Here is a 17844-nt window from a genome sequence, read left to right on the forward strand (position 1 = left end):
AGATGCATTCAGTGCATTCAGCCAGAGCGGGTGTTTCGCTTTAGGGGTGGAAGAAATATATCATACACGCTGACTCTTTCCTGACCCAAGAAATTATAAAAATGTTTTTATCATCTCGTGCAGTCGAAGAAGTGGTAGAAGCTAGTTACAGAAACTAAACAGAGTATGTAAAAGTTCCCTGCTGACATTTTGGCATACACTGGGGTTTTTAATGCTTTAACATCACAACTATCATAATAAATAGAATACTTAAGTGGAATGCGTGGATTTTTATGTTTTGACATCATCACCCGGAAATAACAATAAAAAGGAAAACCGGTAAAATTGATTATTTCATTAAACTGATTTTTGGTAGTCATCAGCAAATGGGTGTGAAAGAAAACATGCTAATTGAATCAGTCATTTAACCGATTAATTCAAAAACAGAATCATTAAAGTGCCCCTATTATGGGTAATGAAAGGTTTATATTTTGGTTTTGGGAGTCTCCAACCACAGGTTGACATGCATGCAAGGTCAAAAAACACTTTCTTTGTCTAATGCATTTATTTTTACCTTACTTGCTCAACGACTCCCAAACGATTCGCTCAACAATTCATGTGTGACGTTAATCTGCGCTGATTGGTCTCATTTTCATTTCATCATGCCTGTAATGCCTGATAAAGCAGTGTTTGTGAGCGCAGCGCTGCTTTGTGTACAGCGTTATCGGAGAAAATCGCAATTTTACCGCTCCAACAGCGGCACCTAGTGGCAAAGAATGAATTTGCATTTTCATTCAGACCAACTCGAAAATACCAACTAGTGGGCGGGCAATATGCTAATGTTTCATGATGTGAACACGAAACGGCTTGGGATTTGTTTTAAAATGACTCCTTTCAATGATTCAGAGTTGACTTTCTTTTGAGAGACAATAATTTTATACACGGTGCACTTTCAGATTTAAAACTTTGCAGGATGTTTTCATTCACTTAGAGCTGTGTTGCACACTGCATGAAAGGTAATTTTCAAAAATCCATAATGGGGCACTTTAAGGAACAAAACACCACAACATTGTGTTGGTGGGAGACATGCAATGGTTAATTCTGCTTTGACTTCTTTTGGAACTCTGTTTGTAAGTAATATTAGGTCTAAGTTACTTCAGTGTTTCCCATACATTGATTTATTTGTGGCGGCTCGCCGCAATATCAAAACTGACCACCACAAATAGATTTTTTCAAAAAGCTTTGACTTCGTTGAATAAACGAGCACTGCACCTTTCAAAATCGATACACGGTGCGGGAGTTTTTATATCACTGTATTTCTGAAGGAAATCGACTGTCTTCAGAAAATTGTGGATGTCATTTTCATTTCATCTTGCATGTAATGCCTGATAAAGCAGCGTTTGTGAGCGGAGAGCTGCTTTGTGTACAGCGTTACCGGGGAAACCGCTATTTCTCCACGCTCTAAAAGCGCCTCCTGCTGGCAGAGAACGAATTTGCATATATGCCACATGTCGTTCCAAACCAGTAAGACCTTTGTTCATCTTCAGAACACAAATTAAGATATTTTTGATGAAATCCGAGAGCTTTTTGACCCTGCATAGACATCAACGCAACTAACACATTCAAGGCCCAGAAAGGTAGTAAAGACATTGTTAAAATAGTCCATGTGACATCAGTGGTTCAACTGTAATGTTATAAGGCAACGTGAATACTTTTTGTGTGCAAAGAAAACAAAAATAATGACTTTATCCAGCAACTTTTCCTCTTCCGAATCAGTCTTCGTTATTTTTGTTTTCTTTGTACACAAAAAGTAGCTTCATAACATTACGGCTGAACCACTAATGTCACATGGACTATTTTAACGATATCAGAGGAACAAAGATCTTACGCATTTGGAACGGCATGAGGGCGAGCAATTAATGACAATTTTCATTTTTGGGTGAACTATCCCTTTAATATCATCAAAGCAATACCACATTGCGATCTCGTGCTTACAGCCAAATTCAGAACAACAGTGTTCTTGCTTATGTGATATTGCAGAAGTATTGAATAGATGTATGACAAGTAAGCGATAATGCACATACATCTGATTGTTATCACAAAATAAACCCTGACAGGATGATGCAAAGTTATAAAATACACTGGCTGGATGTACATTATCCCACTTATTACATGGCTACTAAGCATATAAGCAAATAACTGAAAAATATCGATTTGAGTTGGAAACATTTCCTAGCAAGAGGCTGTAACCCAAGAAAGATGAACCTTGGAATGTCGAGATTGACCAATCAGAATCAAACATTTCAGAGAGCCATGTAATAAATAGCAATAAAAGAAAACATTCTATCAGTTCAACATTGATTCTATTGGCTACTGAGAATGTGTAGGTTTATATGACCCCTGTCTTTCAAGCAAGAAACTCTGATAAAAGATACTATATGAGATCAACCCCCACCCATTACCTGCTCATCCTGTCAATCCATGAAGCACTTTGACACAGTAATCATGCCTTAAAACCTACATCCACCACCCTCAAATGAAGAAGACATGCCTACAATGAAGTGTATCGAATTGCTTTCCTTAAGGTTTTCGTCCTCGTCCTGCCAGACCATATAAAGCAGTAGTTTGTGCTGATCCTAGCAGAGCTGCGCTCAGGTACAGACGAAAGATTTTCTGCTGAGCTATAGCTTTAGTTTGTGACTAGAGTACAACATTTCAGATAAAAGGTATGGTCCAGGTACCAGTGGCGTAGCCAGAATTTTAATTTTGGGGGGGGGCCCAACTTAAAATGAGGGGGCCGCTCTATATTACATGTAGACTATAATGTCAATATTAAATGTGCGCATTTTCAAGTGTTTGTGCGCCGTGTGGAAGCTGAATAGCAGTGCGCTTATACTGCATGACAGTTAAAGCTTGGTTTATATCGCGTCCGCACGAGCACACAGCTCAAGCTACTGCCAGAGAAATACTCGGACTGATTTAATTTAATTTTTAATATTATATTGTTTATTTTTTTCATTATATTTATTGTGATTAACCTCCCGTTCTTGTTCACAGTATAATGACATTCAATCATTGTTAGTTTTCTTCCAGCAACAAGCAGCTTATAGCTTTATCACATTGTATTGTTTGCTGGTGTTTGTAAGCCTATCATGTTTGTCTCAGATGGTTGATGGATGTGAGGATGTTGCTCCAATGATAATTGATTTCTAATTAATATGTTGATTCTAATGAGAGTCACTTTGGACGTCCTAATCAATTTGATATCTGAATCTCCTTATGTAGCTTTCAAACTTCCCTCAATTTCTCTATCACTCACAGACAACCACACTGATGATTAGCACAACTGAGCTCCTTCCGTCGTCAGACTGATTCATTTCCTGAGATGAACTCTGAAACACTGTAACTCACAGGAAGTTGTTTCTCCAAACAGTTGCTGAAGTTCTTTGTCTGGTTGGGTTTGAGTTTCTTCAAGGGGATTCGGGTTTCACCAATGAATTCGTTGTGGCGGAATTTGTCCTCGTCACACACTGAAATCCTAGATGAAAACAAAAGATTGCCTGTGAGTTCTGGGTTGTAGATTTGACATGTAAAGGAATTATGCAGCTGGTGAGAAGACTTTCATCACCATGTTGATCTGATGTACCATTTCAAAGCTTTCAAAATACATTTTTTATACTTATCTAGAATTGTTCTGACCCTGTCTGAACCTACTAATAAAATCTGTACTCCGTTCAGTCAAAGAAATATATGGAGGAGTACATATCCACATATCCAGTCAAGTGTTGAAGGCAGGCATTACAAACTGATTCCCCACCACCTGTGCTTCATAACGGTTTTGAAAAGCATTTATTCTCTGTCAAATACATAGTGTGACTGGAACCAATTATTCAGTATATCCTATATATTTAGAATCCATAGCAGAAGCTCCATGGGAGGATCTTTTTACTATAGATGTTAATTTGCATCGAGCTTGCTCACTGTGAAATGAGTTTTCTGTGGTATTTGCAGTATCGGCAAGAACCACTTGATATGTGGGGGTAGGAACAAAGGCACGGCTTCTTTTAGTTTTGCACAGGTCAATAATAACATTTGACTGGATACAGATGAGTAATTCACACAGGAAAAAATAACTTACTGTTGATATCTCTCATTTACAGAAAGAACAGATGGCCAGAATAACAACAAATCCATGTGTTTAAGATGGTGATGAATTGGCCAACAGCAGAAAGACGACAATTATTTCACCAAAATATGAAAATCTCACTATTTACTCAATCTCATGCCATTTGAAAGCTAAAGGACTTTCTTTCTGTTAAACTGAGATATTTTCCAGAATATCATAGCTGCTCTTTTCCACATAATAAAAGTGCACGAAGTCCCAAAAAGGACATCAAAAACACCATACACATTGTGTTATTCAAAGTCACCTGAATCTATATGGCATATGCGAGGGACAGACCAAAACGAAAGTTAATTACTGAAAATAACTGTCTTCTGCTTAGGCTCTCAAATCTCATTCAAGCTTTTGCACATTCAATCCTGGCATTTCATGATAAGTACGAGAACCAATTGAGCTTATGTGCTGTTTATTTTCCTGTGGCTATGTGCCATCCACAGGGGCGGCGCCAGAGAATTTTGAACGCAGGTGCTGAGGGGGTGCTAGATCAATGACAGGGGGAGCTGGGCAATTAATAGTAAATATGACCAAAACATGTTGTTATTATTATTTTTTATATGAATAATAAAATCGCTATATAGGCGCATTTCAAATGTTTATGAGGAGTGCGAGTATTATCGCGCTTAGCCTACTGTATGACATGGGGGCGTTTGCGCAATAATTTTATTTATTTATTTTTTTTCCTGAGGAATGAGCTTAAGCAGACATAACAAATAAATTTGCAGAAATCTTGAAAACCTATTAAAAAAAACACACAAACAAACAAAAAAACAAAAAACAAATCTGGTGTTAAGCACCGTCCCTCACCATCATTTAGATTTTTTTTAATAGTAATAAAAATACTTTAGTTCAGTTTAGAGAACAGACACAACAATTAGAACTAAACGCGGCTGCTCAATGCAGCACACCGAACGAACAACAGTCGCAGATCAGATTTAATTTACCACGTAAGGAGAGTGAGTCGAGCTGACTGACAAGAAGAGTGAGGTGAGACAGACAAGAGAATGGCAGAAGAGTTTCAAAACTAAATGTAAAAGCTCTTGTTTTAAAAATATTTTGGATTTTGGAAAAGCCTGTTGACCTGCCATTTAGCCTAATATTGGAAGTTTTTTTATTTATTTATTAACATTCGTTTCTCATTTATTTGGTTCCACAGTATTTGCTGATTTTTATTTTATTTAAACTGTGTGATCCCCCCCCCTCATTATTTTACATCAAGGTGTATTCAGTCTGTGCCTCCAAACTTTCTTAATCGTTTTGCTAATTCTACGTTTTATAATTATTTGTTACTCAGTCTTTACTGATTTTCAGTTTTGTATACCTATTTAAAATTTGGAAGTTATTTGTTATTTTATATTAGGCATATAGCATTTTATTTTGTTAATAAAAGTTATATGTTCTACATTGTATTTTGTTGCTTGAATAGAATTCAAGCAATTGATGCCGACTTTACTGCTAATTTAAAAGTGAAAGTAAAATGCGCACGGTGCTTTTACAAGCTATTTAAGCAAAGGAAAGTGGGAAAACTCAAACGAACTAAAAACAAATAACTGCTTGATGCCGAATTGCCGCAAATTTAAAAATGAAAGTAAAATGTGCACGGAGCTTTTAGAAGTTATTTAAAACTGAATGAAAGCCAGGAAAAGAGGGAAAACTGAAACTCAAAGGAGTCAGGCATATAATGGCAATCGGCAACTTCATCTTTCCAGCCGACACTGACTGAGAAAGCACTTATTAATAAATAATTAAAATGTCTTCTTTTTCCCCGATGCATTCATAATTATTACTTTAGCCGGTGCTTTGCGGCAAGCTTTATGCATACGCTTGAGCGCGGAATAGGCTATAATACGCCTAAATGCCTATATTAAAGGATGGTTTAGGTTATTATACAAATCAATTTAATATAAATGTGCAACTAGTTAACTAGAAAAATCTTTAGTCGGGGGCAGGCCTACTTGGCACAACTGAACCGATCCATTTTTAAAATAAAATGCTGACATTATGTGCGACTGCAAATCACGTCACGTTGTAGCCTACTGCATTGCAGTAGTTATGCATGAGTCAAATGTTTTTAATTTATTTCATTTTTATGGGGGTGCTATGGGGGTGCTTTGGTTTTTCTTGGGGGTGCTGGAGCACCTGCTAGCCCCTCCCTAGCGCCGCCCATGGCCATCCAATAATTTCTCCTAAATACAATTCAAAGTTTAGTTAGCGAATAGGGGTGTAACGATAAATCGATTAATCTAATGCATCGCAATTCTCTCTGAAATCGATTCTGAGCTTAGTTTTAACAGCAGATGGCACTGCATGCTTTAGAAACAGCTTGCTTTCAGTTCCTTACACACACACCACTTGAACTTAAAATAATCATTCATAATGTTCAAAAAGGTTGAATCCAATTACAAGAGTGTTCACAGTATATGTATATATACTAGGGGTGGCACGATACATGTATTTGTACCGAACCGTCACGGTACGGACATCTCGGTTTGGTGCATGAGGCCTTACAACGACTATAGGCAATTCATCCTCAATCCAGAAGGGGGCGCCCGCAGTAATGCAACGCTGTTTGATAACCGCCAGCAGAAGAACAGCGAATGCCGAGTTCCGCACTTGAAAACAAAGCCCCCTAGACAGTGACCATGTGCTGATTCTGAACGCGTCTCTCACTGATAAGGGAGTATACTAAAGCAGTGGTTTTCAAACTTGTTCCTAGGGACCCACAGCTTCTGCACATTTTGCATGTCTCCTTAATTTACACACCTGATTCAGATCATCAGCTCATTAGGAAAGGGCTCCATGAACTCAAATGAGTGTGTCAGATAAGGGAGACATGAAAAATGTGCAGAGCAGTGGGTCCCGAGGAACAGGACTGAAAATCACTGTACTAAAGGCTTACGCACTCAACTGTTTGCGAAATGGAGCTTTGTGCTCGTGTATCCTACCTCTCTCATTCGGCACAAATCCAAATATTCCATAATATTTCCATATTTGCGATGTAACGTATCTGAATGCGAAACTATTATTTATTATGTAAATGATTGGCTTTGTACTTCAGTCACGTTCCAACGGTGACAGAGAGGAGGGCGCGCTGATGTTTGGTTCACTGTAATTTATTTTGATAAAGTACTAACTGTGCTGTCAAGTTAGCAATGCTGGAACTGATGTGTTTTGTGTGTGTGTGCGCGCGCGCTCCGGCGCAATCACTTCAACTGTTTCCTTATACCAGCAGAATCAACTTTAAACACTTATTGTCTTATTAATAATGCATCACTGTATAAAGGTCTGCTTTTATTTGTGTACACTCACAATGAAAACAAAAAAAGAAAACAAGTAGGATGTTGCTTTCTGCCATATTTGAGTTTCCTTTCTGTGAACAAATTAAGCTTGTCATAAAAATGAACTGAAACTCAGCATATATAGGCTGTTATGTGTCGCACTGTTTTTTCCCCCCTTGTTTATCTGTAAACTAAATCAAATATATTTCAAGAATTTATTCCTTGTATGTATATATATATGTACTGCAGATTTTATATATATATATATATATATATATTAGTGTTGTCAAAAGACCCGGGTACTTCGGTACCAAGTCGGTACTAAAAAAATTAAAACGTCACGGTACCAGGTTTTTTTAAGTACCGGTGGTACCGAGTACCCGTCGACCAGTTCTTGACGCCAGACGGACCTATGATTTCCGCGATGCAGAAAATGCGGACGGAATCTCGGAATCCAGTTATAAAAACGGAGTTTACGGTTTAGCACGGAATGTCACGGAATTTGTCAAAGTTTGGATGAATTAATCAAAAGTAGGTCGTCACACTTTAATCAAATCGCGACATGGACTAGTATCTGTAAATATTAAGCCGCAAAAGTCGATTCAGATATGAATCCCGCATGTTCTGCGAGTCTCTGTGTGAATGAATGAATGAATGGCAGAGGCAGCGTGTTTTGTTTTTACACTGAAGCGCGACGCAGTGTTGCCAAGCCCCTCCCTCAGAAAATCTCTAGAACCACCCTCAAAAGTCTCCATTTTTCAAAAAGTCGCCAAATATGAAAAGAAAGTAAATACAGGTAAATTTGGTAAAGGAAAGTAAATATATATATATATCTACTTTACAAATGATGACAGTATAAAAAAATATATAACAAAAGATGAAGTAGGCCAATAACAAAACAATCTGAAGTGAAATTAGGAAATGCTTAGGCCTACTTGTAACTCTACAGGACACATTTGAATCAGTAAATTTCTTCCTGTGATCTACAAGCACATCAAACATGATGGAAATGATGTAAAGACACATAATGTTGGGCATTTGTTTCACCAAAGCGCATCCCTGTCCTGCTCAAATACAACAGATAAGAAATATGATTCTCCAAAAACAAAACCTTTATTCATACAAACTTATTTCAGTCAACACACTCTATTACTACAAAGTAAGTGCAAAATACTGCATCCCAGCACACATGACACGATGATGCACTGCGTCTCTCAGTATCTGGTTGACATGACTGTGCATGAATTGTGGTATAACTTTTGTGTCTGTGGTTAAAACAAGATGTTCATGCAGTAGTTGGTGCCCTGATGTAATCATATTTTTTCTCCACCATCTTGATGCTTATAATGAAATGGTGGTGTGTGTCATCATGTCTGAATGGCAGATGTACTGCCGTGTTCACTGCGCAGACTCATTAGGCGCATTCGACTTTAAGCGGCGCTGCGCAGAATGGTCAGTGTATGACATCAAAGTACCGCGAACACGCCTAATGGCATGATTGAGAGCAAACGTGAGGGGAAAAAAAATCTCCAAAAAAAATCACTATTTTTATTTAAATATAGCTAAAATAGATCCTTGTCGCAAAACAAGTCGCAGCAACAATAAAAAAGTAGCTAAATTTGGCGACAAAATCCCCAAATTGGCAACACTGCTCGCGGTGATTTCATCATCTGCCGTCTCAATGAGGACATAAATACATAAACAACATCTACAGAACTGCTCTGAGAGTCCCTTCACGAGTATTCTACCGTTCCATTTGAGTAAAACCAGCTTCATATCATATAGCTACACACAGAAATTTAAAGGTATTCACGGCAACCCGTCAAAATAAAAGTTAATCTTAAAGACATTGTGCCAAAAATATATTACTATTATTTAGTAGAATGTATGTGATACTATTACTACTGTTGATAAAAAAAAAATATATTTTTAAAGAAATAATCACACAATATTTCTTCCATATTTTAATTTTAATAGTAAATCCCCCTTTAAAAAATAAAATGTTTAAATTTCATTAATTAAAAGACAAATTAAATTTGGGTGAAACTTTACTGTTTACTGTTTTTCATACTTTGATTACTTGCGGAAAAACTTGAAACACAATTTAAATATGTATGAAGAATGGCATTGATTTTTGTCAATTTTATTTTTGTTTGACTATTATTAAAAATAGTGTGTTTTTAATTAGCATGTGGTACCGAAATTGGTACCGAGAACCGTGGATTTTCACTGGTATCGGTACTGAATACTGAAATTTTGGTACCGTGACAACACTAATATATATATATATATAATACCCCCCGCTGTACCGAAATCTTATCGAACCGAGGTACATACCGAACAGTGACATCTGTGTACCGTGCCACCCCTAATATATATATCAACCTGATCTCACAGAATTCCGTGTAATGACCACGGACTTAATTAACCCCAAATCTGTGGTGGCATCACGGAATCGCCGAAAATTCCGTGATGGGCTCACAGAAGGCATCAGCCGTGGTCCATGCACGGATTCACTGGTTCAACACCAGCGCTGCGTAAAAAGAGTGACTCCGATGCAGTTATATTTTGTATATAAATTTATACTTTCACTGGAGTACCTGACTCCACCCCTACCCTAAACCTACCCAGTTCTGAACAATAATGATGACGATAAATTTCCCAGTATCGCGTCGGCATATTGATGCTAAAGGTTTCCTATTTAAAGTGTTGAACCAGTGGATCCGTGCGTGGAGCACGGCTGATGCCTGTCACTGACTTACATTGATATCACTTCTGTGAGCCCATCACGGAATTTTCGGCGATTCCGTGATACCACCACAGATTCGGGGGTTAATTAAGTCAGTGGTCATTACACAGAATTCTTGTGTGTGTTTATGTATATATATATTTATATTTATACTACGGGGCCGTTGAATGCTTGAATCTGATTGGCTGACGAACGTTCTAAGGTGTGCAATTATTTTCAGGGAAACGCACGGCGAATGTAGTTCCAGGCAGATCTTGACCGCATTACATGACCATATCACTTCGCCAAATGATTTCTGTTATTTCAAAGGTCTTACAACGGCAAAATAACCAAGACACTGGCCAAATAAATAAATATAGTAAACAATATGACAAAAACGACAGATCATGTCCATGTTTTTGCCACAAAATTGCACTTTATTATGTACGAAAAGTACATACTCTATCCTTATTAGAAAAATAATGCACACCCGAGGTGTAACGGCCACTCCGCTTCGCGTCATGACCGCATCACCACCTCGGGTGTGCATTATTTTTCTAATAATCCAACGGCCCGTCGTCAATTATTCCTTACACACATATATATATATATATATATATATATATATATATATATATATATATATACATATACACACACACACACACACACACACACACAGTGGGTAAGGAAAGTATTCAGACCCCTTAAATGTTTCACTCTTTGTTATATTGCAGCTATTTGCTAAAATCATTTAAGTTCATTTTTTTTCTTCAATGTACACACAGCACCCCATATTGACAGAAAAACACAGAATTGTTGACATTTTTGCAGATTTATTAAACAAGAAAAACTGAAATATCACATGGTCCTAAGTATTCAGACCCTTTGCTGTGACACTCATATATTTAACTCAGGTGCTGTCCATTTCTTCTGATCATCCTTGAGATGGTTCTACACCTTCATTTGAGTCCAGCTGTGTTTGATTATACTGATTGGACTTGATTAGGAAAGCCACACACCTGTCTATATAAGACCTTACAGCTCACAGTGCATGTCAGAGCAAATGAGAATCATGAGGTCAAAGGAACTGCCTGAAGAGCTCAGAGACAGAATTGTGGCAAGGCACAGATCTGGCCAAGGTTACAAAAACATTTCTGCTGCACTTAAGGTTCCTAAGAGCACAGTGGCCTCCATAATCCTTAAATGGAAGACGTTTGGCACGACCAGAACCCTTCCTAGAGCTGGCCGTCCAGCCAAACTGAGCTATCGGGGGAGAAGAGCCTTGGTGAGAGAGGTAAAGAAGAACCCAAAGATCACTGTGGCTGAGCTCCAGAGATGCAGTCGGGAAATGGGAGAAAGTTGTAGAAAGTCAACCATCACTGCAGCCCTCCACCAGTCGGGGCTTTATGACAGAGTGGCCCGACGGAAGCCTCTCCTCAGTGCAAGACACATGAAAGCCCGCATGGAGTTTGCTAAAAAACACCTGAAGGACTCCAAGATGGTGAGAAATAAGATTCTCTGGTCTGATGAGACCAAGATAGAACTTTTTGGCCTTAATTCTAAGCGGTATGTGTGGAAAACCAGGCACTGCTCATCACCTGTCCAATACAGTCCCAACAGTGAAGCATGGTGGTGGCAGCATCACGCTGTGGGGGTGTTTTTCAGCTGCAGGGACAGGACGACTGGTTGCAATCGAGGGAAAGATGAATGCGGCCAAGTACAGGGATATCCTGGACGAAAACCTTCTCCAGAGTGCTCAGGACCTCAGACTGGGCCGAAGGTTTACCTTCCAACAAGACAATGACCCTAAGCACACAGCTAAAATAACGAAGGAGTGGCTTCACAACAACTCCGTGACTGTTCTTGAATGGCCCAGCCAGAGCCCTGACTTAAACCCAATTGAGCATCTCTGGAGAGACCTAAAAATGGCTGTCCACCAACGTTTACCATCCAACCTGACAGAATCCTTAAGTGATCCCCAAATCCAGGTGTGAAAAACTTGTTGCATCTTTCCCAAAAAGACTCATGGCTGTATTAGATCAAAAGGGTGCTTCTACTAAATACTGAGCAAAGGGTCTGAATACTTAGGACCATGTGATATTTCAGTTTTTCTTTTTTAATAAATCTGCAAAAATGTCAACAATTCTGTGTTTTTCTGTCAATATGGGGTGCTGTGTGTACATTAATGAGGAAAAAAAAAAAGAACTTAAATGATTTTAGCAAATGGCTGCAATATAACAAAGAGTGAAAAATTTAAGGGGGTCTGAATACTTTCTGTACCCACTGTATATACACACACACACACACATACATATATATATACATACACACACATATACATATATATATATACACACTTACATATGTTTAACAAATGAAAACCAGACCCCAGGGTTTGTAGAATATGCGTTTGAAATGTTTTGGTGACTGAAAGAGCTAAATAGCAGGTTCTATTCAGTGCATCATGTCTTTCATGCCAGCAGTGCTGATCCAGACAGTAAAATTCAGACATATTTTCACTCTAGACACATTTACTTGTCTTAGGTTCAATCCTTATGCTTTACACCTCATAACATGACTGATTCCTTCAACTCCATCTCCAACAAATATCATAAAACTCCACAAAAACTGTTAGAAACAGACATACAAGCATATGGGGCACTTTACAGAGTAGTCTGTGATGATTTATGATCTAAAAACATTTTCATACATGATGCATTTGTAGAAAATTGCCCCATCAGGATGTCCAACAAGAAAATACATCAAACAGACTAATGTAGAAAAGGAGATTCTAGGATTTCATTCTGAGCGGTGATGTATTTGGTTGCATTTTATTTTATTATACAGATGAGAGAAGAGGAGCATGAGAGCTGAACTGCTACCCAATGCCGTTCTTAATAACTAGTAAGGGGAAGACTCAAATTGACTCGTAAAACTAATCAGACTTTTAGGGGGGCTGAGATGAAACACAGTAGGGCCAAACCCTGTCTTAATAAGGTCTAGCAATGTCTGCGGTTCAATCGATTTGAGTTAAACAGCCTTAATAGTCGATAAGGTAAGGAAGAACACACAGGATACTTCCCTACCCACATCGCTTCCATTTGTTACCTTTCCACTGCATTAACAATGAATTCCTGAATGCTTGTTCTATTCCAATCTGGAAGTTAGTTGTGTTTTTGTAACATACCATTGCTATTCATTGCTAACTTGTTCAGCCTGGCTCAGTAGTTCTGCTCTCCAAAGTCTTTTCAGGTAGACAGGCAATCACACTTTCTTTTCCCAGCAGATTGATAAAGGTCTTGAATGAGGCATGGGGCAGCTACAGCACCACTTAGGCATGTTCAAAAGGTCTGGTTAATAAAGGCACTTTCCTCTGCTGTGTTACATGTGGATATGATTGTGTCCCCAGACGGCCATGTGTGCTGGATTGCTCTTCATGCTGTTTCCAGAACAGTGCTTTTTCTGTTTGTTTTGATTATGGTTGATTACTGTAGTGTGCATGTTTAATGCTAACTGTTCTCTTGGATAAATGTGCAGGGAGTTCTAGGATTTTTCTACAATGCTATTCTCACAGGCAATCACAGTACATTGTGTTTTTCGGCATGAACCGGATATATTTGTGTCTGGCCTTAAATTTGCAAAGACAATCCTGCATAATGTGAGGTAGGAAACTTCTATTTAGTCAGATGTAAAAGCACTAAAATATATTTTGTTTTTGAAAGAATTTAATACTTTTATTCAGCAAGGATGCATTAAACTGATAAAAAGTGACAGTAAAGACATATATAATTTTACAAAAGATTTATATTTTAAATATATGCTGTTGTTTTGAACGTTCCACACAAATAATCCTGAAAAAAGGTTTCCACAAAAAATATTAAGCAGCACTTTTGTAACCGTTTTAAATATTTATAAGCACTGAGGAAGGCTTTGAGCCGAAACGTTTGTGCCTTTTCCCATCAGTGATGAATGTAAAATAAAACGTAAAAAAAGAAAACTGTTTGTGTGAGTGCGGATCATAATCTCCTATACTAAATATTTATAAGAAGAAATGCATCTTAAGCAACAAATCAGCATATTTAGATGATTTTTTAAGGATCATGTGACACTGAACACTTGAGCAATATATATAAAAAAAATACAAATTTTAAATTGTAATATTTCACAATATTACAATAATATATTCTACAATGCAGCAATCCAGCTTTGTAAATATTCATAGTGAATTTTCGATATCTGTCTTGGCAAGTATTCACGCAAACATACACTGTTATGATAAACTGCTCTTATAGTTTTAATAATCAATTTATTTGTAATAAATACATTAAACACATAAAACTAAATTGATAAATATATAAGGATATGTTAATATGGTTGGAACATTATATTGGTTCATGCTTTCATTCATGAAATAATTACACCATGCCAGTCAGTTAAATTCAATTTCCACTAAAAATATCAGCAGGAAGTAAAATTTCAGAGTTCATGAAGACGGCCAAAGTGCAATATCCAAACAATGTAATAGAAAGTTAGATCAGGCATATGGAGTTAAAAGAATGCTGAGAGGGAAATGAATAAACTATGCACATTTGCCTGAGAGACAGAGTCGTTATTTGAGATCGGAAGAGTATGGGGTTCCTGCGGTCCAAAAAAAAAAAGATATTCTAATGGCTTTCTGTTGTAGTCCTCTTTGTTTTAATATGCAGAGATAAATCCCGTTGAGTCATAAAATAAGAAAAATAAGAGGTGAAGCGCATCTAGCTACATCTAATTGTCTGTAAACGTTCCAGAAAATGTGTTTGCAAATAGTATTTTTGTATTTTTAAACAGCAAGTGTAAATTAAAAGGCTTTCTCGGGTATAAAGGCACAAGAGGTGAGCCACTTGTGTGGGTAATTTGGCTTTGAATAGAGCTGTCACTGTCTGAGACGATGTTGGCAATGGAGGTATGCCTTTTCAGATAAATCACATGCTTTTCATAGCTACGGGAGGAGTTCGGCCCGCCATTAAAACACCACTTTGATGTTCATCGGCACATGAAGATCGCCGGAAAATGAGGTTTGGTGAATAATGGGAAAGACCGAATGCTGAAGGGAGATAACACCTCAGAGCTCCATTGTGTGAAAGTATGAAAGACTGAAGCCTGACTTCGTGTTCATGTCTGACTTGCACTCTGTAGGAATGCTGTGGGTCTCTTTGTGAAGCTGTCCATAAAGTTTTCCGTGCAGATGAGATGATTTGAAGATTTTGAATAATAATGAATTATGCTTAAATGTGACAATCTGAAAGGTTAAAGCTCTATATGAGATGCTACATACAAAGGCTCCTGACTGCGCATATCACATGTCCGGGTCCTATATTCTAGCATGAGACTTTTTGATGCTAAGGATCTCTAAATAAAATGGTTGCCTTTTTTTGTTTTTGAAGCATCACTATATAAATTATGAAGGCAGCTATATATTTTTATATATAAAGACTTGTTGGTAATTTATACTGTGTGAGAGAAATATTAATTCTGATATTATAGAAACTTAAAAAATTAAAAATAAATAAATATTTTGCTTTTATATTGTTTTATACAAAATTGGATTTTATATTGGCTAATTATTATATTATTTGGAAAGTAATATTTTTTATTAAATAATATAGTATTAAATAGTATTTAGTGTTAAATATTTTTCTTTTATTTTTGGAAATCATAGCAGATTTGGTATTTATTAATTATTGATTTAAAAGGGCTGTATTTAGAAATAAGAATTAAACTATAATATCAAATTTGCCAGATATGTTAAAAATTATTGTGTTAAACATATATAATAATTATGTCCATATTCTTTTATGTTGATACACATTTTCTTTGACATATCTAAAATTACATTATGTAAAACATTTTGGTAACACTTTAGTATAGGGAGCAATTCTCACTAATAACTAGTTGCTAATTAATAATAATAACATATTATTAGTACTTATAAAGTACATATTCTGCATGACCATATTCTACATCCCTAATCCTACCCAATAACTAAACTTAACAACTGCCTTGCTGAAGCAGCAAATTAGGAGTTTATTGAAGTAAAATTAGTTGTAAATGGATTGTTAATAGTGAGAATTGGACCTTAAAGTGTGACCATTTTTACTTGCTCTCATATTTTCACAAATGTTATAGCACCCCTAGTTTGAAAACCTCTGCCCAACACACATGCATTATATAAATAATTATTTTAAAGTATATTAATGCAGTGTGAATATATTTCAGCTGGTAAAATGTACTTTCAGCACAACAGCACTTCAAACACTGCTTGTATTCATGTGACTTGTCACACATTCACATTAGCTACATGTTTACTTCTTTACTAACATATAAATTATTAGAAACATTTTTAAACATTTATTTTTATAGATTATTGGAGTACATTTTACAAGAAAATACCAATTCAATCTTTCAACTGCTAAATTTCACTCACATTTCAATGTGCTATTGCCATTTCTTTGTAATTATATCGGTTTCTGAGTGAAAACTGTTTTCTACGCCATTTTTTTCTCAGTGTACTAGAATGTTAAACCTCTGTTTAAACTATGTTAACACTACTCACTGGAGCACAGAATGCCAGTGTGATTTAATGATGACGTTACAGAGGAATTGAAATAGAAGATTTCTCTTCCTGTTAGAGAGAGCGCCTTTGTCTCTTTTCATTTGTACCTTCCTTTCAGAGTGATCAAGGGCAATCAAGACCGAGTCAGACATAAGACAACAATTTTATCACTGGTATGTAGGCACAGACCGTCAGGGAAAAAATTGAGAGAATTTAAGGTGCTATTAAGTGCCAGAACGCTGCAACCGGGAAATAATGAAAATGTAAGTTTTTATAAACGCTAGAGGTGAGACGCTGAATATGCCAGTATTTGCAGTTTATTTACGTGAAGGACAAGAGCGATCCCTAAAGGAAAGGCCTATGAGGGGAGACTTTTTGTTTCCATGGAAACTGGCTAAGACAGCCCTAAAGAAAAGCAATGGTGAATCATCAGGTGGGTCCTCCCCGATCCAGCTGTCTACAGATGCACACAGACACACTTCTGTACTTCACCTCAAAACAGTCAACATACAGCCTCATCCCAAAAGAACTCATTTAAAAACAGGACAAAAAGCTTTTAAAAAATGGCTGAAACCCTCATCCCAGGCCTCAGGCCAACCTTTCGAACTCTTAAATCACTCAGCTTCATCCCAGAACCACCTCCCTCTAGCTGTGTTGAATGAAGCAGTCACTGCAGCGTTTAAGCACAGAAATGTGACCTTTGAAGTGCAGACTCTCTGCCTCATTAATTCACACTGAGTCCAGACAAATCTGGGAGCCTCCAAACCCAGGGTTGCAATCTCAGCGGGAAAAGCCTGCGACTCACACGATAACTGCCTGCTCTCACCGCTCTGGCCTGTCTAGACGACTCCACCATGAACCCGGTGTCGGTGTCAAACTTTTTAGCGTAGGAAAAAGAGACGGCAGGTCACACTGTTCCGTCTCATCTCTATTATTTATTATTTTCCTAACTTAACTCACAAACTACAATTTATCTGCCATCATTTGGTAAAAACCTGCAGTATTTAAGTGTCAACAGTAATAGCTCCATTAAAATATATACTTTGAGACAATTATTATTTAATACAAGATGTTTTACAAA

General features: G+C 37.2%; 1 protein-coding gene across 4 annotated transcripts in view; it reads right to left on the reverse strand.

The window, feature by feature from the left end:
* doc2b (double C2-like domains, beta) overlaps window positions 1-17844 on the reverse strand; it is a 300599-nt gene that overhangs the window by 19869 nt on the left and 262886 nt on the right. For all 4 annotated transcript variants that reach the window (XM_058776339.1, XM_058776336.1, XM_058776337.1 and 1 more), the window contains one exon: window positions 3391-3517. In XM_058776339.1, coding sequence (XP_058632322.1) covers window positions 3391-3517 — 127 coding nt within the window. The remainder of the gene's footprint in view (window positions 1-3390; window positions 3518-17844) is intronic.

The sequence above is a fragment of the Onychostoma macrolepis genome, chromosome 05, assembly GCF_012432095.1.
Source record: "Onychostoma macrolepis isolate SWU-2019 chromosome 05, ASM1243209v1, whole genome shotgun sequence".
Taxonomy (NCBI): domain Eukaryota; kingdom Metazoa; phylum Chordata; class Actinopteri; order Cypriniformes; family Cyprinidae; genus Onychostoma; species Onychostoma macrolepis.